General features: G+C 39.3%; 1 protein-coding gene across 1 annotated transcript; it reads right to left on the bottom strand.

Moving 5' to 3' along the window:
- Positions 1-3,759: 3,759 nt before the first annotated feature.
- LOC131688886 (xanthine dehydrogenase/oxidase-like) lies at positions 3,760-9,422 on the bottom strand. Its single transcript, XM_058973481.1, has 8 exons — positions 9,238-9,422; positions 8,539-8,711; positions 7,953-8,484; positions 7,564-7,890; positions 7,258-7,508; positions 6,735-7,196; positions 5,317-6,675; positions 3,760-5,252 (listed from the first exon to the last, which is right to left on the bottom strand). Exons 1-8 carry the CDS (start codon positions 9,275-9,277, stop codon positions 4,593-4,595), a joined length of 3,804 nt encoding a protein of 1,267 aa, XP_058829464.1. The 5' UTR covers positions 9,278-9,422; the 3' UTR covers positions 3,760-4,592.
- Between the last annotated feature and the right edge of the window lie 9,373 nt (positions 9,423-18,795).

Here is an 18,795-nt window from a genome sequence, read left to right as displayed (position 1 = left end):
AAATAAGATTTCAATTTGATGCCTGATATCAAAATATGTTAAATATTTGCTGTAATTTTGATGTTGAACTTTGCTCGGGTACTCAACCCCGTCTTTGTGGTTTTCAACAAAAATGGCATAACAAATTCACGTGAAATGCTTCGTGTATGTAAATTTGTGAATAGTGCTATTGGCGCATGTCTTATATCCGACCTCACAACTCGCGATATTTGTGCCGTCACCGTCAATATGAATGTTGATAGCATAAACAGAGAATCAATCTATTATTCGGCATAGATGCCGCATAATGAATCGTGATCCTCTGAGGATTTCCAAAGTGTTGTATCATATTGTCGCAGACATAAGTTTCCACTCATAATCGCAGGGATGCAAATGCCCGCCAAATAATTTGGGGCAGCTCCGATATCAATAACATTTACACGATCTGGCAGAGTAGAAGTGTTAGGTGTAACCAGGGATGCCAACGGTACCGATAAACTACATTTTTTTCGATATATTTACATTTGCACAAGCCGTACAGCCCGCTACAGCGACGCATCACTACAGCTCTTGCCAGAACAGTAGTCAAACCGAGTACATTTTGCCGTACAGCAGTAGAATACATTTTTGTTTTGCTGCTGTACTCCGACTGCTCGGTGAGAGTGTGGCGTAGTAAAGTTTGTTCTCTCGCTTTGTACATTTTTCTCTGCATAGTCAAAGGGAGAGTCCCGCACACGAAAGCGTTGATGCCGGCCGTGGCGTAAATGAGCCGCATTAATTGTAGTCATTTTTGAATAAAAATATCAAAAAGATTGAAAATATTAAAAAATGTAAAATAAGGAAAGCGAAGCTGTACCGCTCGCGTCTGGTGGCTGTACTGGGGACAGTAGTTTTCTGTCATGTTACTGCTTTACACACAGGCAGCCGTACAGCGCTGGGCGTCCTGCACTAGCGAATGACAGCAGCATCGAGAGAGAAATGAGAATGTAGGCAGAAAAATTACAGCCGTGGAAAAGGTAGGCATTTTGCATCCTTGGGTGTAACTTTCTGCTCTGATGGTATCACGCACGAGTTGGAAAATTAGCTCGTACCCAACGAGCTCGAACCGTCGTTTTCTGATCATAAGAACATCGTCTTTGATCATTTAAATGTCTGGATGTCTCTTGTGGTTCAACTGTGTAATTATTCAATTTTGAATAAGTAGTAGTACTAAATCGGATTTAATTGTGTGAACTTTGGTAGAATATAAAATCTTCACTCTTTTTTTTATCAAAGCGTTGATCCGTGCAGATCATTTCAGACAATTTTTGGATTTTCGCTGAGTCGAAAATTAAATCAGTTCTCATAACATCTGTAGTGAATATCGATAGTTGAGTGCTCCTTCTAATCTCTTAAAAGTGGACAAAAACAAAATATAACAATCAAAGAAATAACACTCGCAGAGGTGCTCTCTGGAACAATGCTTTGGCTCATTGTATAGAGTTTTCGAGTCTAATACTTATCGAGTGCAAGAAAAGTTGGGGAAAGGTCATCTTTCGATTCCGCTGTTGAGGGGAGGTTCTCAAAATTGTCAAAAATTTGATTCTTTTCTTTGCATTTTTTGAAAGGTGTAAGCGTCTAAAAATTTCTACAGGCCATCGTTCGAAGCGGCGTCCTGATCGCCATGTGACGCTAGTGGTTCGAAATGCGTTCCTCAGGTAAAATCCTTTTCTTGGCATTATGTACGTTCCCAGAATACTGTGCGTTGCACTGTACATGTGTACAGGTCTCGAGAACACATTTCACGTCTTGATCTATAGAGGAATAACAGACTAATTGTGAGTTATCAAACAACCACAGAAAACGATAAAAAAAGAAAAATTTCGAGTCAAAATTAATAAAATTACATTTTCGTCCGCCACATTAGAACCACCTTTTTTAAATTTTTTTGCACATTAACTCAAATTTGTGTTTATAAATCACAAAACCTATTTTTTAGATTTTAACTGAAGTGCCACTAATTTTTAGTGGGGGTTCGCCATATTGGATCGGCCATTTTGAATTTCGAAAAACTATCTTCAGATTCCTAATCAGCGATGTCCAAAATCTATAATTCCATGTAGTTGTTACAAACTATTGACAATCTACCACGTGTAATTCATCGAAAATGTTCTCAAAACTAGAAACACGATTGACTCAAAAACGTTTGAAAACGGTTCAATTTAAAAACTTCATCTTTTGGCCTCTCTAAATAAAACCTTTTTCATTGGAGGATTGAACTATAGAATCTACAAATTCTTTCTATTCATTATTTTTAGTGAAGCCTTAAAGTGGAAAAATGGGCTGAAAATCGATCTCAAAGTTTTAGATTGCACCATTTTGACAAATTTGAAGTTTTTCACCCGTTCTTAGGTCATTACTCCAATAAATTTAGTTTACATTAGAGCCTTATTATTAGTTTTGTGTTTCAAATCGATCCCGAGGCAGCAGGCTGTACTCTGTTTTGGAATTCCACGCGCACCTATGCTTAGACAGAACGTCACAACGGGCGCCATTTTGTTTATTTCATGTTGAAAAAATGTAAATAAAGACGAAAATATAAGCTCTTTGAATCCAAAAACTGTTTCGTACTATGTTTTTTTCATTGGCCCACAAAAAATCTCCTATGTTTCCTTACTTTTTAGTCATTTGAATGAGAACCTCCCCTGAAATCAACTAAATGACATCAATGGGATGGGAAGGGAATCATTTTCAGTGATGAGCAAAGAATGTGGCACCTTGCGGTTGAAAAACTGAAAGATGGAGTGGATTGCCAACCTGGAAACCTTCTATTTTCTCCTAAAGGTCTGGAATGAGTGGGACGCTCCTTTCTAACTAACAAACTATCAGGTGAGTTTAAGGTTGAACTGAAAAAGTCCGAAGAAGCGGCCATCTTTTAAAACTGAAAACAGCAGTTTCTCTCCATATCGATAGCAAAATATTTATGGAAATCAATCAGTAGTACTCCACCAATGCCAAAAGTACATTGATTTTGAAAGGGTTGCGAAAACACTGCTCTTTTTGTTTTTTTCAAGATTGCTCATAATTGAGGCATTCTTAGTTGAACCTTAAGCTGGTGTTGCGAAATTCTTTATTATGTGGCCGCGTAAATGTCTCTGTATACGGGTCTGCCTAACCCGTAATACGAATAATATAAAAGTAACCTGATAAACAAATTCAGTCCACGCTAAGTCTATCCGCATGCATTGGTAATGTCTTGAACTGATGGTGGCTTCCTACTACATATATGCATACATAGGGTAAAGTACCTATTTTCATACTAAGCAGGGTGCCTCACTAATTCATTAATTTATTGGCCTACAATCAATGGAATGCGAAACAATTGACACCAACAGCTTTGCTTCGTTGTTAAGAACCAATATAATAACACAAATGCACTGAAAACAGTGAAATTCTCGTGTTTGAGCGCAACGAAAACTCGAATCGAGTACCCCTATTGTTGCGCTACCATTTGACTCAATGCGTTGAACAAAGGTGGCAGACACTGCTCTAACCAACGGCTTCAAATGGGTAGGGTGGTAATAGGAACATGGCGAAAATGGGCTCAACACCCTACATATATCTCATGATAACTCGAAGAGAAATGTCGACAATCATGAGACAGTTGTTAATATCTTGAACCTGAGCTACATTACTCCGCGTGTCAAATTCGTAGTATGCTCAAGAATAAAGAATAAACGATACCGACATGGGAATTACGAAAATCGTGACTGGCTTCTTGAAATCATGAACATCTATTAGTCGATATAATTAATTTGTCTATTTCCAAATAGTTCATAATCATAAACAAAATGAATACAATCAGGACACAACCACGGAAACCCTACGAAAAATACGAGTTTTTTTGCGTAAACTAGTTTTGTGGAAACACAAACAGTTTTATGAACACGAGATTAATTATTCATGGGTCCGGGAACATGGTCGCGATTTTTGTAAACGGTTATTTTTACGAAATCATTTTTCCAAGTCGAATTATTCCATACAAATTTCAAGTCGTTGTTTCGGTAGCGAGGCTTGTGCGATTTGTTTAAAATTTAAGGCAAATATCTTTGTGGAACTATAAATCGACTGAGATAATTTTCATATAGTCTATTGCGCACACTCGTAAGGATAAACAAACAAGTAGGAATACGCGTGCATTTGGTGTGGTTATTACAATATATTTGTATTAGTAATGTATTGCATTAAAAAGAGTTCATAGTTACATTTATCATCTATTTTCAAAGTGCACCATCTAATCAATACTCAAAGTTAGAAACCTAATGAAAATTAATTTTTAAATTATTTAGCCGTTCTCATGAATATATATTGAATTAGGCGAAGTCTACTTTACTCTCTTTATGTAGATATCATTAACCATATTCAATGAGTAGACTGGAAATACTGTGTACTGGTTATATCGCAGCAGAACAAATACATATTTATTTTGATTATATATTTTCAGTAACATTTCTATTCTAGAGTTATAATATGTTGTGGGTTATTCCTATAACTTAATTTGTTTTTATATTTTCCCATAAATATCACCCATAATGCTGTCTGTAATATAATTATCAAAGTACACGTTGACCTAATTATTGCAGTCTAAACTGCTCCAGCGAATTACCTGCCAACAGGTAGATTTGATCTGGCGTTGAAGGTGCTCCCAGTTCTATCCACTCACTCGGCAAACCAGCATCTTTACGGGCGGACAGTAACGCTTGTCTCAGTGCAAATATGATCGAAATAGTCATATTCATGGCCGGTTCACCGGTAGCTTTGGATCGTAGAACGCCAGCCTCGTTGGAGCTGTTCCGTAGGAATCGGATGCGGAAATCAACAGGAATATCCTTCGCACCCGGTGGTTTGTAGGTCCAGGTTCGGTTCGTCAGCAGTGCTCCATTCTTGGGGTCGTATACGAGAGCTTCCGTTAAATAGTATCCGATTCCCATGACAAACGATCCCTCAATTTGGCCGACATCGATGCCGGGACTTAAACTTTCACCAACGTCTTCCAAGATATCCACACGCAGTAACTGTACATTACCGGTTAAAACATCTACCTCGACTTCGGAACAGCTGAGGCCCCAGATTACATACGGGACAAGGTCCGACCCTTTGTACATGTAGGTTGCACATAGGTCGACACTTTGCATGTGGCATTTGTCGATGAGAACCTCCCACGAGTCGTCTTTGTTAGCTTCCCGAATGGGATTTATACGTTCCAAAAGTACTTCGCAAGCTCGCTTGACGGCCTGTGGATAAGATAAGAATTTAGATTGCGAAATGATTCTGAAACACGTGGACGTATCTACTCACAAAACAAACTGCTTCACTGGTCATGCTACCACCAGTGCAAATGGCATTCGGAGCGGTCAAGTTGTTGGTTGGTTTGATGATTATCTTGTTTAGCGGGATTCTCAATACATGGGCGGCTACTTGGGCGACCTTAGTATTCATACCTTGACCCATTTCGATTCCACCATGTGCAATTGAAACTGACCCATCATCGTGATAAATACTAACAATAGCATGCAGTGATCCGAAATAACCCTGTGGGTATCTCATCGGGACGATAGCGATTCCTCGCTTACGCCATCGATTCTCCCCATTGAATTGGTCAATCACTTTCTTTCTAGCATCAAACTCTACGTCCATGCGGAACTGTGGCATTAGTTCCAACATTTTCATGTCTTCCGGCATGTTCGCCATGCGAACCTTCAAAGGATCTAATCCAGTGACAAACGCTATGTGTTCCATAATATTTTCAATCATAGCGACACCTTCGGTTGTTCCCGGAGCTCGACACCACGTGTTGCTGGCACAATCCGTCTTCGCTCCCTTGGCTACCGTTTTGAATACACTCTTATCGTAGCAGTTGGCGAAAAATTGTCCTGCGTGACCCATAGCTTCATTCCAGTTAGATCCGAAATCGTGAACATACTCGTTGAACAATTTTACTATTTTTCCATCCTTGTTAACGTCGACTACGTAGTCGGCTATGACCGGATAGCGTTTACCGATAGCATCCATGTTAGCTTCCAGAGTCATTACGAATCGAACTGGTCTTCTGGTAAGATGAGCGGCAAGAGCACAAGCGCATGCAATCAGAGTGGCGCGAGTTCCCTTTCCACCATATCCTCCGCCGAGTCTACGAACGTAGAGGTTCAAGCTGTTCTGTGGAACCTTCAGCATTCTTGCGATGGCCATCTGTGTTAGATCTACCCATTGAGTCGACGAATACACATCCATACCATCCTCAATAGGTATGCAGACACAGGTTTGGGTCTCCATGTAGTAGTGGTATTGTCCTCCAATCTCGAAATGACCTTTGATTTTTATTTCGCCTTTAGGAGCTGAATCGTAGTTTTCCCCGTGGGTACTGTAGGGCATCTCCTTGATACGATGTTGAGCGTTAGATTTCAGAACTGCTTGAGCCGTTGGTAAAATCACAACAGGATCCGTCTTTTCATAAGTTACCTTCACAGATTTTACGGCACGGTTTGCAAGAGCAAATGTGTTCGCCACGATCAACCCGATCGGTTGTCCATGGTATTCGACTTTTTCGCCGGCGAAGATCTGTTCCACCTCTGAACCCATGAAGTCCGGGAAGTACATGAAGTTATTTGCTCCGGGGATATCTTTTGCGGAGAAGAAGGCTACCACACCGGGTATGTTCTGGGAAATAAAATTTTCAAAGTAATCATTCTAGATTCAAGTGAAGCACTCATACTTACCAACGCTTCAGAAGCGTCCAGCTGTTTAATGGTTGCATGAGGTTTCGTACCGAGGACAAATGCCGCATACAGTTCGTTTGGAAGGGTTGGCATATCGTTTGCGAACTTGGCTTCCCCGGAAGTCTGCGCAAGCCCTTCGATTTTTGGGACGTTCTTCGTAAGCGGCCAATTTTCTTTGTGTGTGTCAAATCTTTGCGATGCGGTTGACAGTGGACGCTCGAGGACAGTACCTCCGGACTTCCACTGCGACTCGATCATCGTGCCATTTACGGGTGCAATGTTCAGAACGAATTTGTAGAACAGTGAAATAGCCAGGTTTTTACGATATTCTGGGGAAGCATCCGGGATCACCCAATCAGGATTGAGTTCATTGGAAAGTGTTCGAAGAGAGGCTTGGAGGACTTTATTTTCGAACAGGTTTTTTCCAGCGATGAATTTCTCCGTTTGGAATGCATGCGTGAACTGGTGAATTTTGAGACTTCGGATTATGCTATTTTTTAAAAAATGTCTAAATTAGACCTACCTTAGGATTGATCCCGCCAAAGCAAACAGTAGCGGATTCCATTGTTTTCTTGCTTGGACCAAACTTCATCAAAAAGGCTCCGTTAACGTATGCGTGAGCGTTTTGAGCTCTCGGCATGATCTTAAACGAACGGAACAAGTACACTTTTGGATCTAACGCAGGCAAAATTACATTCAAAATGAGTTTCTTCTTCATATCCATGTTGATGAACTGCTCAGGAGTAACTAAGCTTGTTCTACTACCAGATTCCGCTGTAATTGAGCGATAATTATAAATGTGAACCATTTTCTTGACCCATACTATTACCAATCGTAAGCTTAGCTCCGGTAGCTTCCAGAATCAGATATAAATCTGACGGAAACTCTTTGTGCTGTTGTTTAATGCTAAGGTTTCCAGCGATAGTTCCAGTGTTGCGAACCGGAACATTAGCAATCAGGTCAATGTGCTTTACCAGCTCCGAACAATAGTTGAAATTTGGATTCGTGGATGCAGCCTCGGACAGAATAGTCATCAATTCTGTCAGAGAAACGTTGGCTCCAATTACTAGTTTACTACCAAATGAGTGCGTTCGTAACTCTTCAACGGAGTTGACATCTATAAAGACTTGAAGATTTTCGCATCTTCGGTAGACACCTGAAATTGTTTATTGAAACGATTATAAGATGAATAAAATCATTATTTTAAAACCCACTTACCATGAGCAGTGTTGCCAGCGACTAGCATGTACGGTTTAGCGCCAATTTTTTCGAAAATCCTAAATATATCGCTCACGTTGTACACTTTGTGCCACTCTTTATTCTCAACGAAGCTCAAATGTATCTCTCGTTTACTGTCATTCTTTGCGATGGCGGAACATTTTCCAGCACACGCCGTTCCCGTTTTCGGGCAGATTTTGGTTAAATCTTCAATATCTTGGCATGCTTCCTTCAGTCGGGGTTCCGCATCGATTGCCAATGATTTGAACGCATCCAGAATTGGTCGATAGCCAGTGCAACGGCAAATGTTACCCCCGAAGGCATTTTCCACCTCAGCCATGGTAACGTTACCCTGCTTGGACTCCAGCAAACTGTACATATTCATGACCATTCCCGGCGAACAGTAACCGCACTGGGTCCCGTTGAAATGAGCCAAAACTTTCTGCGTCTGATGATAGCCATCCTGTTTGTCTCCAATCCCTTCAACCGTAATCACGTCCAATCCGTGACATGAGAAAACGGGGAAAAGACACTAGAATAAAAAAATTCTGTAACACAAAGTTTATGAATATCCGTTTCCATTTACCGAATTAACCGCCCACGATGATTTCTGCTTAGTTGCGGGATGAATCCCATTAACGTTGACAATACAAGCTCCGCAGCCTCCCTCCAAACACATGAACTTGGTACCACTGTGGTGGGCATGGTTCCGTATGAACGAATTCAGTGAAGTATCGATGGGTACGGTTTTTGGATCGACTATAGGTTGTTTACCCACATATTCATATAAAAGTATAACAGATATACGTTAAACGTTAGAAGCAATTAGTTTTTTGTCTAGTCATGCCACAATGGCACGAAACGTGTTGATATAGTCCCATTATCTCGTTGCAACAAACACTTATCTTTACCGGCAATCATCGAATCACATGTTTGTCATTCACATGCTGAAGTTTATATACATACACGAATACGCAAGGTCATTGTTTGATGATTATGATATGCCTTTTTTATAGTCTGATAGCATCAATTGATAAATTTGGAGAAAATTCTCAAAATGACTTAAGCCGTTCATGGCAGTAACAATTTGATGTACTTTCTGTTTCGTTAATAACTTAGCTTCTTAGTCATTTGCATAAAATGTTAATCAAAAACGTTGTTCTACGATCGGTACTGGACAATTAGAGGCAATACTTACGTCCTGTTGAAATTTTTTTTCCAAGAATGTTCAAAACCTACGAAAAATTTCTTTCTATTCCACCATATAACTCAAAATAGTACCTACCTTGGTAGGCCTTTCCATTTATGGTAAAAACAACTTCCATTTCCTTCTCACGATTTGTTGGATGTTTCAAAAAAATCTTAGACAAATTCAACCTGTTGTGAAATAAAAACAATTATATTTGACGAAAACCCTAGAAATTATCAGCTAGTAACGATCTTCTCACTACGACTAGTCGCGAGCGAGTGCGGAGTAGCAGGCTGGTAGCGTGGTTTTAATGGCTTAGGAAAATAACTGTCGCATGCTTCTCACTCACATCACACATGTGTGAAGCTTTGGTTCTAGCGTGTAACACTAGGCATCAATCAGAGAGTCAAACAAAGTTATATACCTAGTAGAAATACTTTGGTAAAAGCAGGCATCGTGTTTTTTATTACTGAATTCTGGATTTTAGTTCGATGAAGTAGCAGGTCTAACGCGTATTTCTAATTTGCCTGGCAAGTTTGCTCTATTTCGTAGCAGAGCAGCCCGCCACCATGGCAATCGATAAATTTGGAGATGATTTGGTTTTGTTATTAAGATTGCTATCTTGCGAAAATTTTGAAAAATTATGTTGATCGCAATATAAGCATTGCATTGAAAGAATGCTAAAAGTTAAACTTTAGATAGTAAGTATGTGCAATTGAATGCAGTAACATGGTAATAATATGTTTTTATTATAAAATCTTTTGTATGTAAAACGGCAAGATGGGGTATAGCAGGTATTAAGATTGCTAATAAAACGTTATTTTAACATTTTTTTCCTACTTTATGACATCTTCAGATGAAGAATAAAATAAACGCTTCCAAATAATAAAATTGTAAGCTGCAATTAAAGTTAGAAAGGGTAAATAAATAAAAAACCCATTATTAGAATATTTGATCATCCTATCAAACCTTTTAGGGTTACCCCATCTTAGCCGACGTACGGAACAAGATAAGTTATGATATGGTGTGATCTAGAAGTTGGGCTGATAATCTATGATAAGGATTCGATTATGCGTTGCGTTGCATTGCGAAGCACGGTGCTATTCGTCGGTTGCATACTAACGATTATCATGTTGCCTATAGGTAGTTTAACTCATCTTGCTTATGAGATGAATTATCGGGAATAAACTGTATCTCTTTTGGGCTTCAGTAAACCAACAGCATGAGAATCTTCCATGCCAGCCACAACCATTTTCACCGATACCGTCGTGCGGGGCTACTTTGGATATGTGGGGCTACTTTGCACACTTTAGTTTTTCAATATTTACTAACAGACGCACTTTTATTAGTTTTATTATACTTTTGACATTTGTTAACCATGTTGCATATGTTTTTTGTCATTTTTACATTTCTTATAAAAGAAATGTATAGAATTCGCTCAAACCTTCAAGATTTTTTCCGAGGCCCGGAGGGCCAAGTCTTATATACCAATCGAGACAGTTCGACGATTTGGGACAATGTCTGTGTGTGTGTTTGTATGTGTATGTAACGGACAAACATTCGTGTTTCTTAGCAATGGCTGAACCGATCTTATCCAAACAAATTTTAAATGAAAGGCCTATCACCCAGACTGAACGCTTTTAATTTGTTTTAGATTCTGATGTTGAGTTTCCAAGATATGTATGTTTGAAAGTGTAAAAATGGTGCTTTGCAGTTTTTTAAAATTATCTGCCGAAATTGACGACACAGATAAACATTTATATTTTATTATTTATACATTTATATATCTTTGGAAAACGTAGCGGAAGACCGTCTAAATTGATAAGATTTATCAGTTTTCAATAATATTGCAACATAACGAAGATATATGAAAAATTTTCCATCATCAACGTAAACTGTCCCTGGCAGCACTGCTCCGTCGGAATCAAATCAGACTAATTGCAATAACTTCAGTTCTAGAGCTGCTCCTTGTAACTGTTAATACTCAAATGAAAGACAATAGTCACAATTATTAGCCTTACTTGTTTTTGTGAGCAAATCTTGCCTCAATCAAAAGTTATAGCTGGTTAAAAACGTTGTTGTTCAGAAACAACATGGGCATGAATATGTTAAATATGGACGAAATTTTTTTTTATCATTTCCCATAGCCACAAATAAGACCAAAAATAGGCAATCTATTTTTAACGCCAAAACGGCTAATTTTAGGTCAATAGCATCTTCGGAAAATATTACGGATATAATATGGCCTTTCTTTTGGTATTATTCTTTTGCTGATTAATCCACCTACAAGTAAGATATTTTCATAAATTTTCTTGGAAGTGATTGTATTGAAAGGATGCCTTCAGCAAATTTGTAGCTCTTACTTTTGCGAATAACTTTACTGAAGACATCAGATATATATTTTGAATACTTTAAAAGTTATAGCTTGTTGCTTGTGGATTACCCTTTGTTGCACATTTATTGTTCAATATAGTAGTAAAGCATTTAAATGAGTCAAATATTATTTCGATAAAACGAATTTTGTATATCCTTCTTCTATCTATAACTGCTAGAAATAACCGCCGAACAATTCCAAGTTGTCTAGATGGAACTTGATCACTTATCGATGCAAACATTTTCATTTGCGCGAACCTGACGACGACTGCAAAGTTTCTATGTTACAAACATCGGATCGATCTGAAACATATATTAGAAAATGAAAAGCTATATAAATAACTTCAAGCAACGGCGTAGCCAAGAGAAGGCTTCAGGATTCAACAACACCCCCTGCCCCCCTCCCCACAAAATATAATTGGATTGATGAGAATAATTCATTGATGCTGACTGACTTCATTCAATATTACAATAATAATTATCAAATCAGTACATAGGTCTCCCAACCTTTGAACGGAACGGATCGTTATATTTCACAGTGGTGTTCGGTGTGTAAATTTTAGTGAGTGAAGGTCATCCTTTGTTCGTTCGTTAGCTGCCATTCTGCTGGTGCCGGCAGTAAATCCAGTACATTGTTTTCGCTGGTGCGGAACAATCGACGTTGTTTACAGATAAGTTTTGCTTTATTTTTTTCCTCGTTTGCTTTCTTTCCTTTTCCCTACTTTTACTCTACCGTGTAATCAAATAATAAGACACATTCCCGTTTATATAACGCTCTGCCCTCGTGCTTAAATGGCCGAGGGCGAAATACCATCTGATGTAATCATGGAAGTCCCTGATCCCCCTAATACTCGCATTGCTCCCCGTATAAAGCAGTACCCAGAAGGTTCCTCTGGGCCATGGGTGGTATATTTTCGGACCGGAGAGAAACCGGTTAATATATTAAAACTTTCTCGAGATCTGACTGCTAATTACCCGGCTGTAACTCAGATAACACGTGTTCGGGCAAACAAGATACGTGTTTTAGTGAATGATCTCGGCCAGGCAAACGCGATTGCTTGCTGTGAGCGCTTTACGCGGGAATTTAAAGCGTACGTGCCTTGTGTGGCCTGTGAAATCGATGGGGTAGTGTCAGAACCGGGCCTGAAATGCGAAGAACTGTTGGAGCACGGGGTTGGCTGCTTTAAGGACCCCTCACTTGAACAGATTAAGATCTTGGAATGCAAACAATTGTATACCGCAAACACCGAGGGAGGTAAGACTACCTACTCTCTATCAGGCTCGCTTCGGGTGACATTCGCCGGGTCCTCTCTTCCCAACTACATCCTCCTTGACAGGGTTCGCCTACCAGTTCGCCTGTTTGTACCGCGGGCCATGAGCTGCAGCAATTGCAAGCAGTTGGGCCACACAGCCACATATTGTGGAAATAAGAAACGATGCGGCAAATGCGAAGGAGAGCATGAGGATGACTCTTGCGACAAAGAAACTGAAAAGTGTATTTGCTGCGGGGGCCCTTCACATGCTCTTAAATCATGCCCTGCGTACAAGCAGCGCGGGGATAAAATTAAGCGCTCCCTTAAGGAACGCTCAAGGCGTTCTTGTGCAGAAATGCTAAAGAATGCTTCGCCATCTGTCCTGTCCGAAAATCCCTATGCTGGTTTGGCTAACGTTGAGCAAGAATCTGACGACCCACGAGAGGGAACATCTGTGGTTAACCCAGGGGAATCCAGGAAGAGGAGAAATCCAGCCTCCCCTTCATTGCCTCGTAAGGGTGCCGAGGTGTCGTCCACTCAGAGTGCGCCAACTACAATCAATAAATCTAACGGAAGTGATGCACAAAAGCCGAAGCAATTTGCTCCAGGACTTGGAAATATTAATTCTAACAAGGAGTACCCACCACTTCCAGGGACACCAAAAACCCCAAGTGTCCCCTTTTTGCCTTTCTCATATAGAAAGGTTATGCAATCACTCTGAAAAACGTCAACCTAATCCCGGTCCGGAGGGCCGAGTGTCATATCCCATTCGACTCAGTTCGTCGAAAAAAGTCTGTATGTGTGTGTGTATGTATGTATGTATGTGTGTGTGTATGTGTGTGTATGTGTGTGTATGTATGTGCGTATGTGTCAAATAATGTCACTCATTTTTCTCAGAGATGGCTGGACCGATTTGCCCAAACTTAGTCTCAAATGAAAGGTGCAACCTTCCCATCGGCTGCTATTGAATTTTGGATCGATCGGAATTCTGGTTCCGGAATTACGGGTTTCAGAGTGCGGCCACACAGAAATTTCTCATATAAACTAAAGGAAAAATTAAAAATAGAATTTTTATTTTTGATGCTAAATGTGTTCAAGGTGCATGAAACGTCGAGATTTGATGCAAACTCGAAAAAAAAATTTGACTACGATTCACTTTTTTGGATTTTGGCACATTTTTGCCTTTCTCATATAGAAAGGTTATGCAATCACTCTGAAAAACGTTAACCTAATCCCGGCCCGGAGGGCCGAGTGTCATATCCCATTCGACTCAGTTCGTCGAGATCGGAAAAAGTCTGTATGTGTGTGTATGTATGTATGTGTGTGTATGTGTGTGTGTATGTGTGTGTGTATGTGTGTGTGTATGTATGTGCGTATGTGTCAAATAATGTCACTCATTTTTCTCAGAGATGGCTGGACCGATTTGCCCAAACTTAGTCTCAAATGAAAGGTGCAACCTTCCCATCGGCTGCTATTGAATTTTGGATCGATCGGAATTCTGGTTCCGGAATTACGGGTTTCAGAGTGCGGCCACACAGAAATTTCTCATATAAACTATAGGAAAAATTAAAAATAGAATTTTTATTTTTGATGCTAAATGTGTTCAAGGTGCATGAAACGTCGAGATTTGATGCAAACTCGAAAAAAAAATTTGACTACGATTCACTTTTTTGGATTTTGGCACATTTTTGCCTTTCTCATATAGAAAGGTTATGCAATCACTCTGAAAAACGTCAACCTAATCCCGGCCAAATTTTTTTTTCGACTCGTTTAGGGTTTCTGGATTTTAACAGGGGCGTAGTTGATGGTTTACGGAGAGGGGTTACACCCCCCTCTACTGTTCGCGCCCCTCCTTTAAAAATCTCCTTAAATCACCCCTCAGACCACCACCCCACAGTGGGACCAATCTAAAAAAGGTGGGACAAAACCTATTTGAGGCCTTAGATGTCATTTTAGAGCCAGCATTTTTTCGTAGGATATGTTCACAATATTATTCTGCAACTTTTTAAGTAGAATATTTTGTTGTTGGACTAAAGCAGAGTACCCGAGCAAAAAAAAAATTTTCAAAAATTTTTTTTAGAGGGTCGATGACTTCGACAAAGTTGTAGAATATTATGTATTGAATAACTTCTTCTAAGATACCACAGACATCAGACCTCAAATTTGAGGCAAAATTGTTGTTTTTTGAAAATATTATCAAAAAATCAGTTTTTCGATATTTCCATGCTAAATACCTTAATTGATTAATTTAATATGTTCTACAAACTTGCAGGTAACACTAAAATACAACTTTTTGTTGAAGGAACTAATAACCTAAAATCAATATTTTGGCTCCTCAAACTATTTTTCATATAAATTTACTCTATCTTCATCAAAGATTTCTGTTTTAAGGTGCACTTTTGTGCAGCCAAACTTTGGCTATTCCGATACTCTATTATTCGTAGAATAAAATTAATACTACATAGAAACAGGATATAGTTGGACGCGTTGTTTGGGTGACCATTCACGTACGACGGTTTATAACATAAAATGAGCTTATATTATTTTTAATTTATATACATTTATAGCTATTAACAAAATCTTTCATTTTGTACGCACTTACAAGCATATATAACGTATTGAGTTGATGAATTAAGATTACAATATGAAAAAGTGAAAAAATAATATAAATTTTGAATTTAAACTGCCAAAGAACAACGATTTCAGATTAAAAAATAAATCTACAGTATGTATAAGGTGTTTTTAATAAAAATGTTCGAAATTGAATATTATACAACTTTGCTGAAGTCCTCAACCATCTAAAAAAATAGAAATGATTCAATTATATTGTGAATATTTTTCCACACACTTAGGTTCTATAATATCTAAGCATTCAAATAGATATTATTCTACTTTTATGAATTTGTAGAACTAATTTTATTGGTTAAACTAAAGTAGAAATCCCGAACTAAATAAATCAAATTTTGTTTAAATGGTTGAGGTCTTCAGCAAAGTTGTCAAATATTGTATTTGGAACAATTCTGTTGAAAATACCATTTACTTATTTTTTGAGCCGAAATCGTTGTTCTTTGGCAGTTTAAATTCAAAATATATATTATTTTTTCACTTTTTCATATTGTAATCTTAATTCATCAACTAAATATGTTATATATGCTTGTAAGTGCGTACAAAATGTAAGATTTTGTTAATAGCTATAAATGTATATAAATTAAAAGTAATATAAGCCCATTTTATGTTATAAACCGTCGTACAAGAATGGTCACCCAAACAACGCGTCCAACTATATTCTGTTTCTATGTAGTATTAATTTTATTCTACGAATAATAGAGTATCGGAATAGCCAAAGTTTGGCTGCACAAAAGTGCACCTAAAAACAGAAATCTTTGATGAAGATAGAGTAAATTTATATGAAAAATAGTTTTAGGAGCCAAAATATTGATTTTAGGTTATTAGTTCCTTCAACAAAAAGTTGTATTTTAGTATTACCTGCAAGTTTGTAGAACATATTAAATTAATCAATTAAGGTTTTTAGCATGGAAATATCGAAAAACTGATTTTTTGATAATATTTTCAAAAAACAACAATTTTGCCTCAAATTTGAGGTCTGATGTCTGTGGTATCTTAGAAGAAGTTATTCAAAACATAATATTCTACAACTTTGTCGAAGACATCGACCCTCTAAAAAATTTTTTTGAAAATTTTTTTTTTGCTCGGGTACTCTACTTTAGTCCAACAACAAAATATTCTACTTAAAAAGTTGCAGAATAATATTGTGAACATATCCTACGAAGAAATGCTGGCTCTAAAATGACATCTAAGGCCTCAAATAGGTTTTGTCCCACCTTTTTTGGATTGGTCCCACTGTGCACCCCATCCAGCCCTCATACCCCGCCTTTTCAACCCCATCATCTTTGAACCACCACTGTATCACATAGCATACCAATTTAAGCTGGGGAGTCGTTCGTTCATGGGACTTTCGCCCTTTTCACATACCCAGCCCCGCATGACAAAATGAGTTAGCAAGCAGATAACATTGATCTAATGCTGATTAGGCTAATGGAGTATGATATTTTTTTGTTTCAAGTGTTTCACCGTCGACACGTAGCTCATCAAGTTCGTGGCTGGCATGCCATTGTGTATAAGTGCAAAGTGTACTAAGAATGTAATGGACATTTCCACGATTATGTTGAACATAAAAAGCCTCCGTGCCATAGTTTAGAGAAATGAGAAAGGCACAATTGCACCGCTAGGTGGATTAAAACAGGTTTTTCAAACAGATACTCAGTCCAGTAGCGGACTAATGAAATTTTCAAAAAGTGCTATTCTTTCAACCGAATTAACCTCCCTTCGACACCAGGCATTGAAATTGTCGCTTGTCAAGTCTTAATCAAAGGTAAAGACCTTTGCATTGCTTCCATCTACATTCCTCCTAGAGCCTCGGTAGGGCACCGAACGCTTTGTAATATCACGGAATCCTTACCGGCACCGCGGCTAGTTCTGGGAGACTTTAATTCGCACAGTACGGTATGGGGCTGTCTTCATGATGATAATAGATCAACATTAATCCAAGATCTTTGCGATAATTTCAACATGACCATCTTAAACACGGGAGAAATGACGCGGATTCCTTCACCACCAGCACGCGCAAGCGCGTTGGATTTGTCGCTTTGCTCGACATCGCTACAGTTAGATTGCATGTGGAAGGTGATCCCTGATCCCCACAGTAGCGATCATTTGCCTATCATGATTTCAATTGCTAACGGTTCAAGACCATCGGAAACAATCAATGTCTCATATGACCTCACACGGAACATTGATTGGAAGAGTTACGCGACCGCGATATCCGTTAAAATTGAATCCACTCAAGAACTTCCTCCGGAGGAAGAGTACAGGTTTTTGGCTGGCTTGATTCTCGACAGTGCGAATCAAGCTCAGACTAAACCAGTACCCAACGCGAATACCCATGGACGGTCTCCCACCCTGTGGTGGAATAAAGAGTGCTCAGAGCTGTACGCGGAAAAGTCCACTGCATATAAGGCCTTCCGGGAAGACGGGTTACCCGCTAGCTATCAACAGTACGCGTCGTTAGAAATGCGAATGAAGAGTCTAATGAAAGCCAAAAAACGCAGTTATTGGCGCCGGTTCGTCGACGGGTTAACGAGAGAAACAGCGATGAGCACTCTTTGGGGTACGGCTCGACGTATGCGTAACCGTAATAGTACCAACGAGAACGTGGAATATTCAAACCGTTGGATATTCGCTTTCGCCAAGAAGATCTGTCCGGACTCTGTCCCGGTACAGAAAACGTGCCGCGCCGCGTCTCCTCACGATACCACGAAAGAAACACAGGAAAACCAGCCTCCGACCACAACTCGTATCGGCCGATTGCAATGCTGTCCTGTATTCGGAAGTTGTTCGAGAAAATGATCTTGTTTCGCCTCGACAATTGGGTTGAAGGAAATGGCTTACTGTCAGATACACAATTTGGCTTCCGCAAAGGCAAAGGGACGAACGATTGCCTTGCGTTGCTTTCTGCAGAAATCCAAATGGCCTATGCTAACAAAGAGCAGATGGCATCAGTCTTCTTGGATATTAAGGGGGCTTTTGACTCAGTTTCTATCAACATTCTGTCAGAGAAGCTGCACCAGCATGGTCTTTCACCAATTTTTAATAACTTTTTGCTAAACCTGTTGTCTGAAAAGGACATGCACTTTTCGCATGGCGATTTAACAACATCGCGATTTAGCTACATGGGTCTTCCCCAAGGCTCATGTCTAAGTCCCCTACTCTACAATTTTTACGTGAATGACATGGACGATTGTCTTGCCAATTCATGCACGCTAAGGCAACTTGCAGACGACGGGGTGGTCTCTGTTACAGGGCCCAAAGCTGCCGACTTGCAAGGACCATTACAAAATACCTTGGACAATTTGTCTGCTTGGGCTCTTCAGCTGGGTATTGAGTTCTCCACGGAGAAAACTGAGTTGGTTGTTTTTTCTAGGAAGCGTGAGCCGGCACAATTCCAGCT

The sequence above is a fragment of the Topomyia yanbarensis genome, chromosome 3 (assembly GCF_030247195.1).
Source record: "Topomyia yanbarensis strain Yona2022 chromosome 3, ASM3024719v1, whole genome shotgun sequence".
NCBI lineage: Eukaryota > Metazoa > Arthropoda > Insecta > Diptera > Culicidae > Topomyia > Topomyia yanbarensis.
The sequence above is the reverse complement of the archived record's forward strand: the minus strand, read 5'-3'. Positions and strand labels throughout refer to the sequence as shown.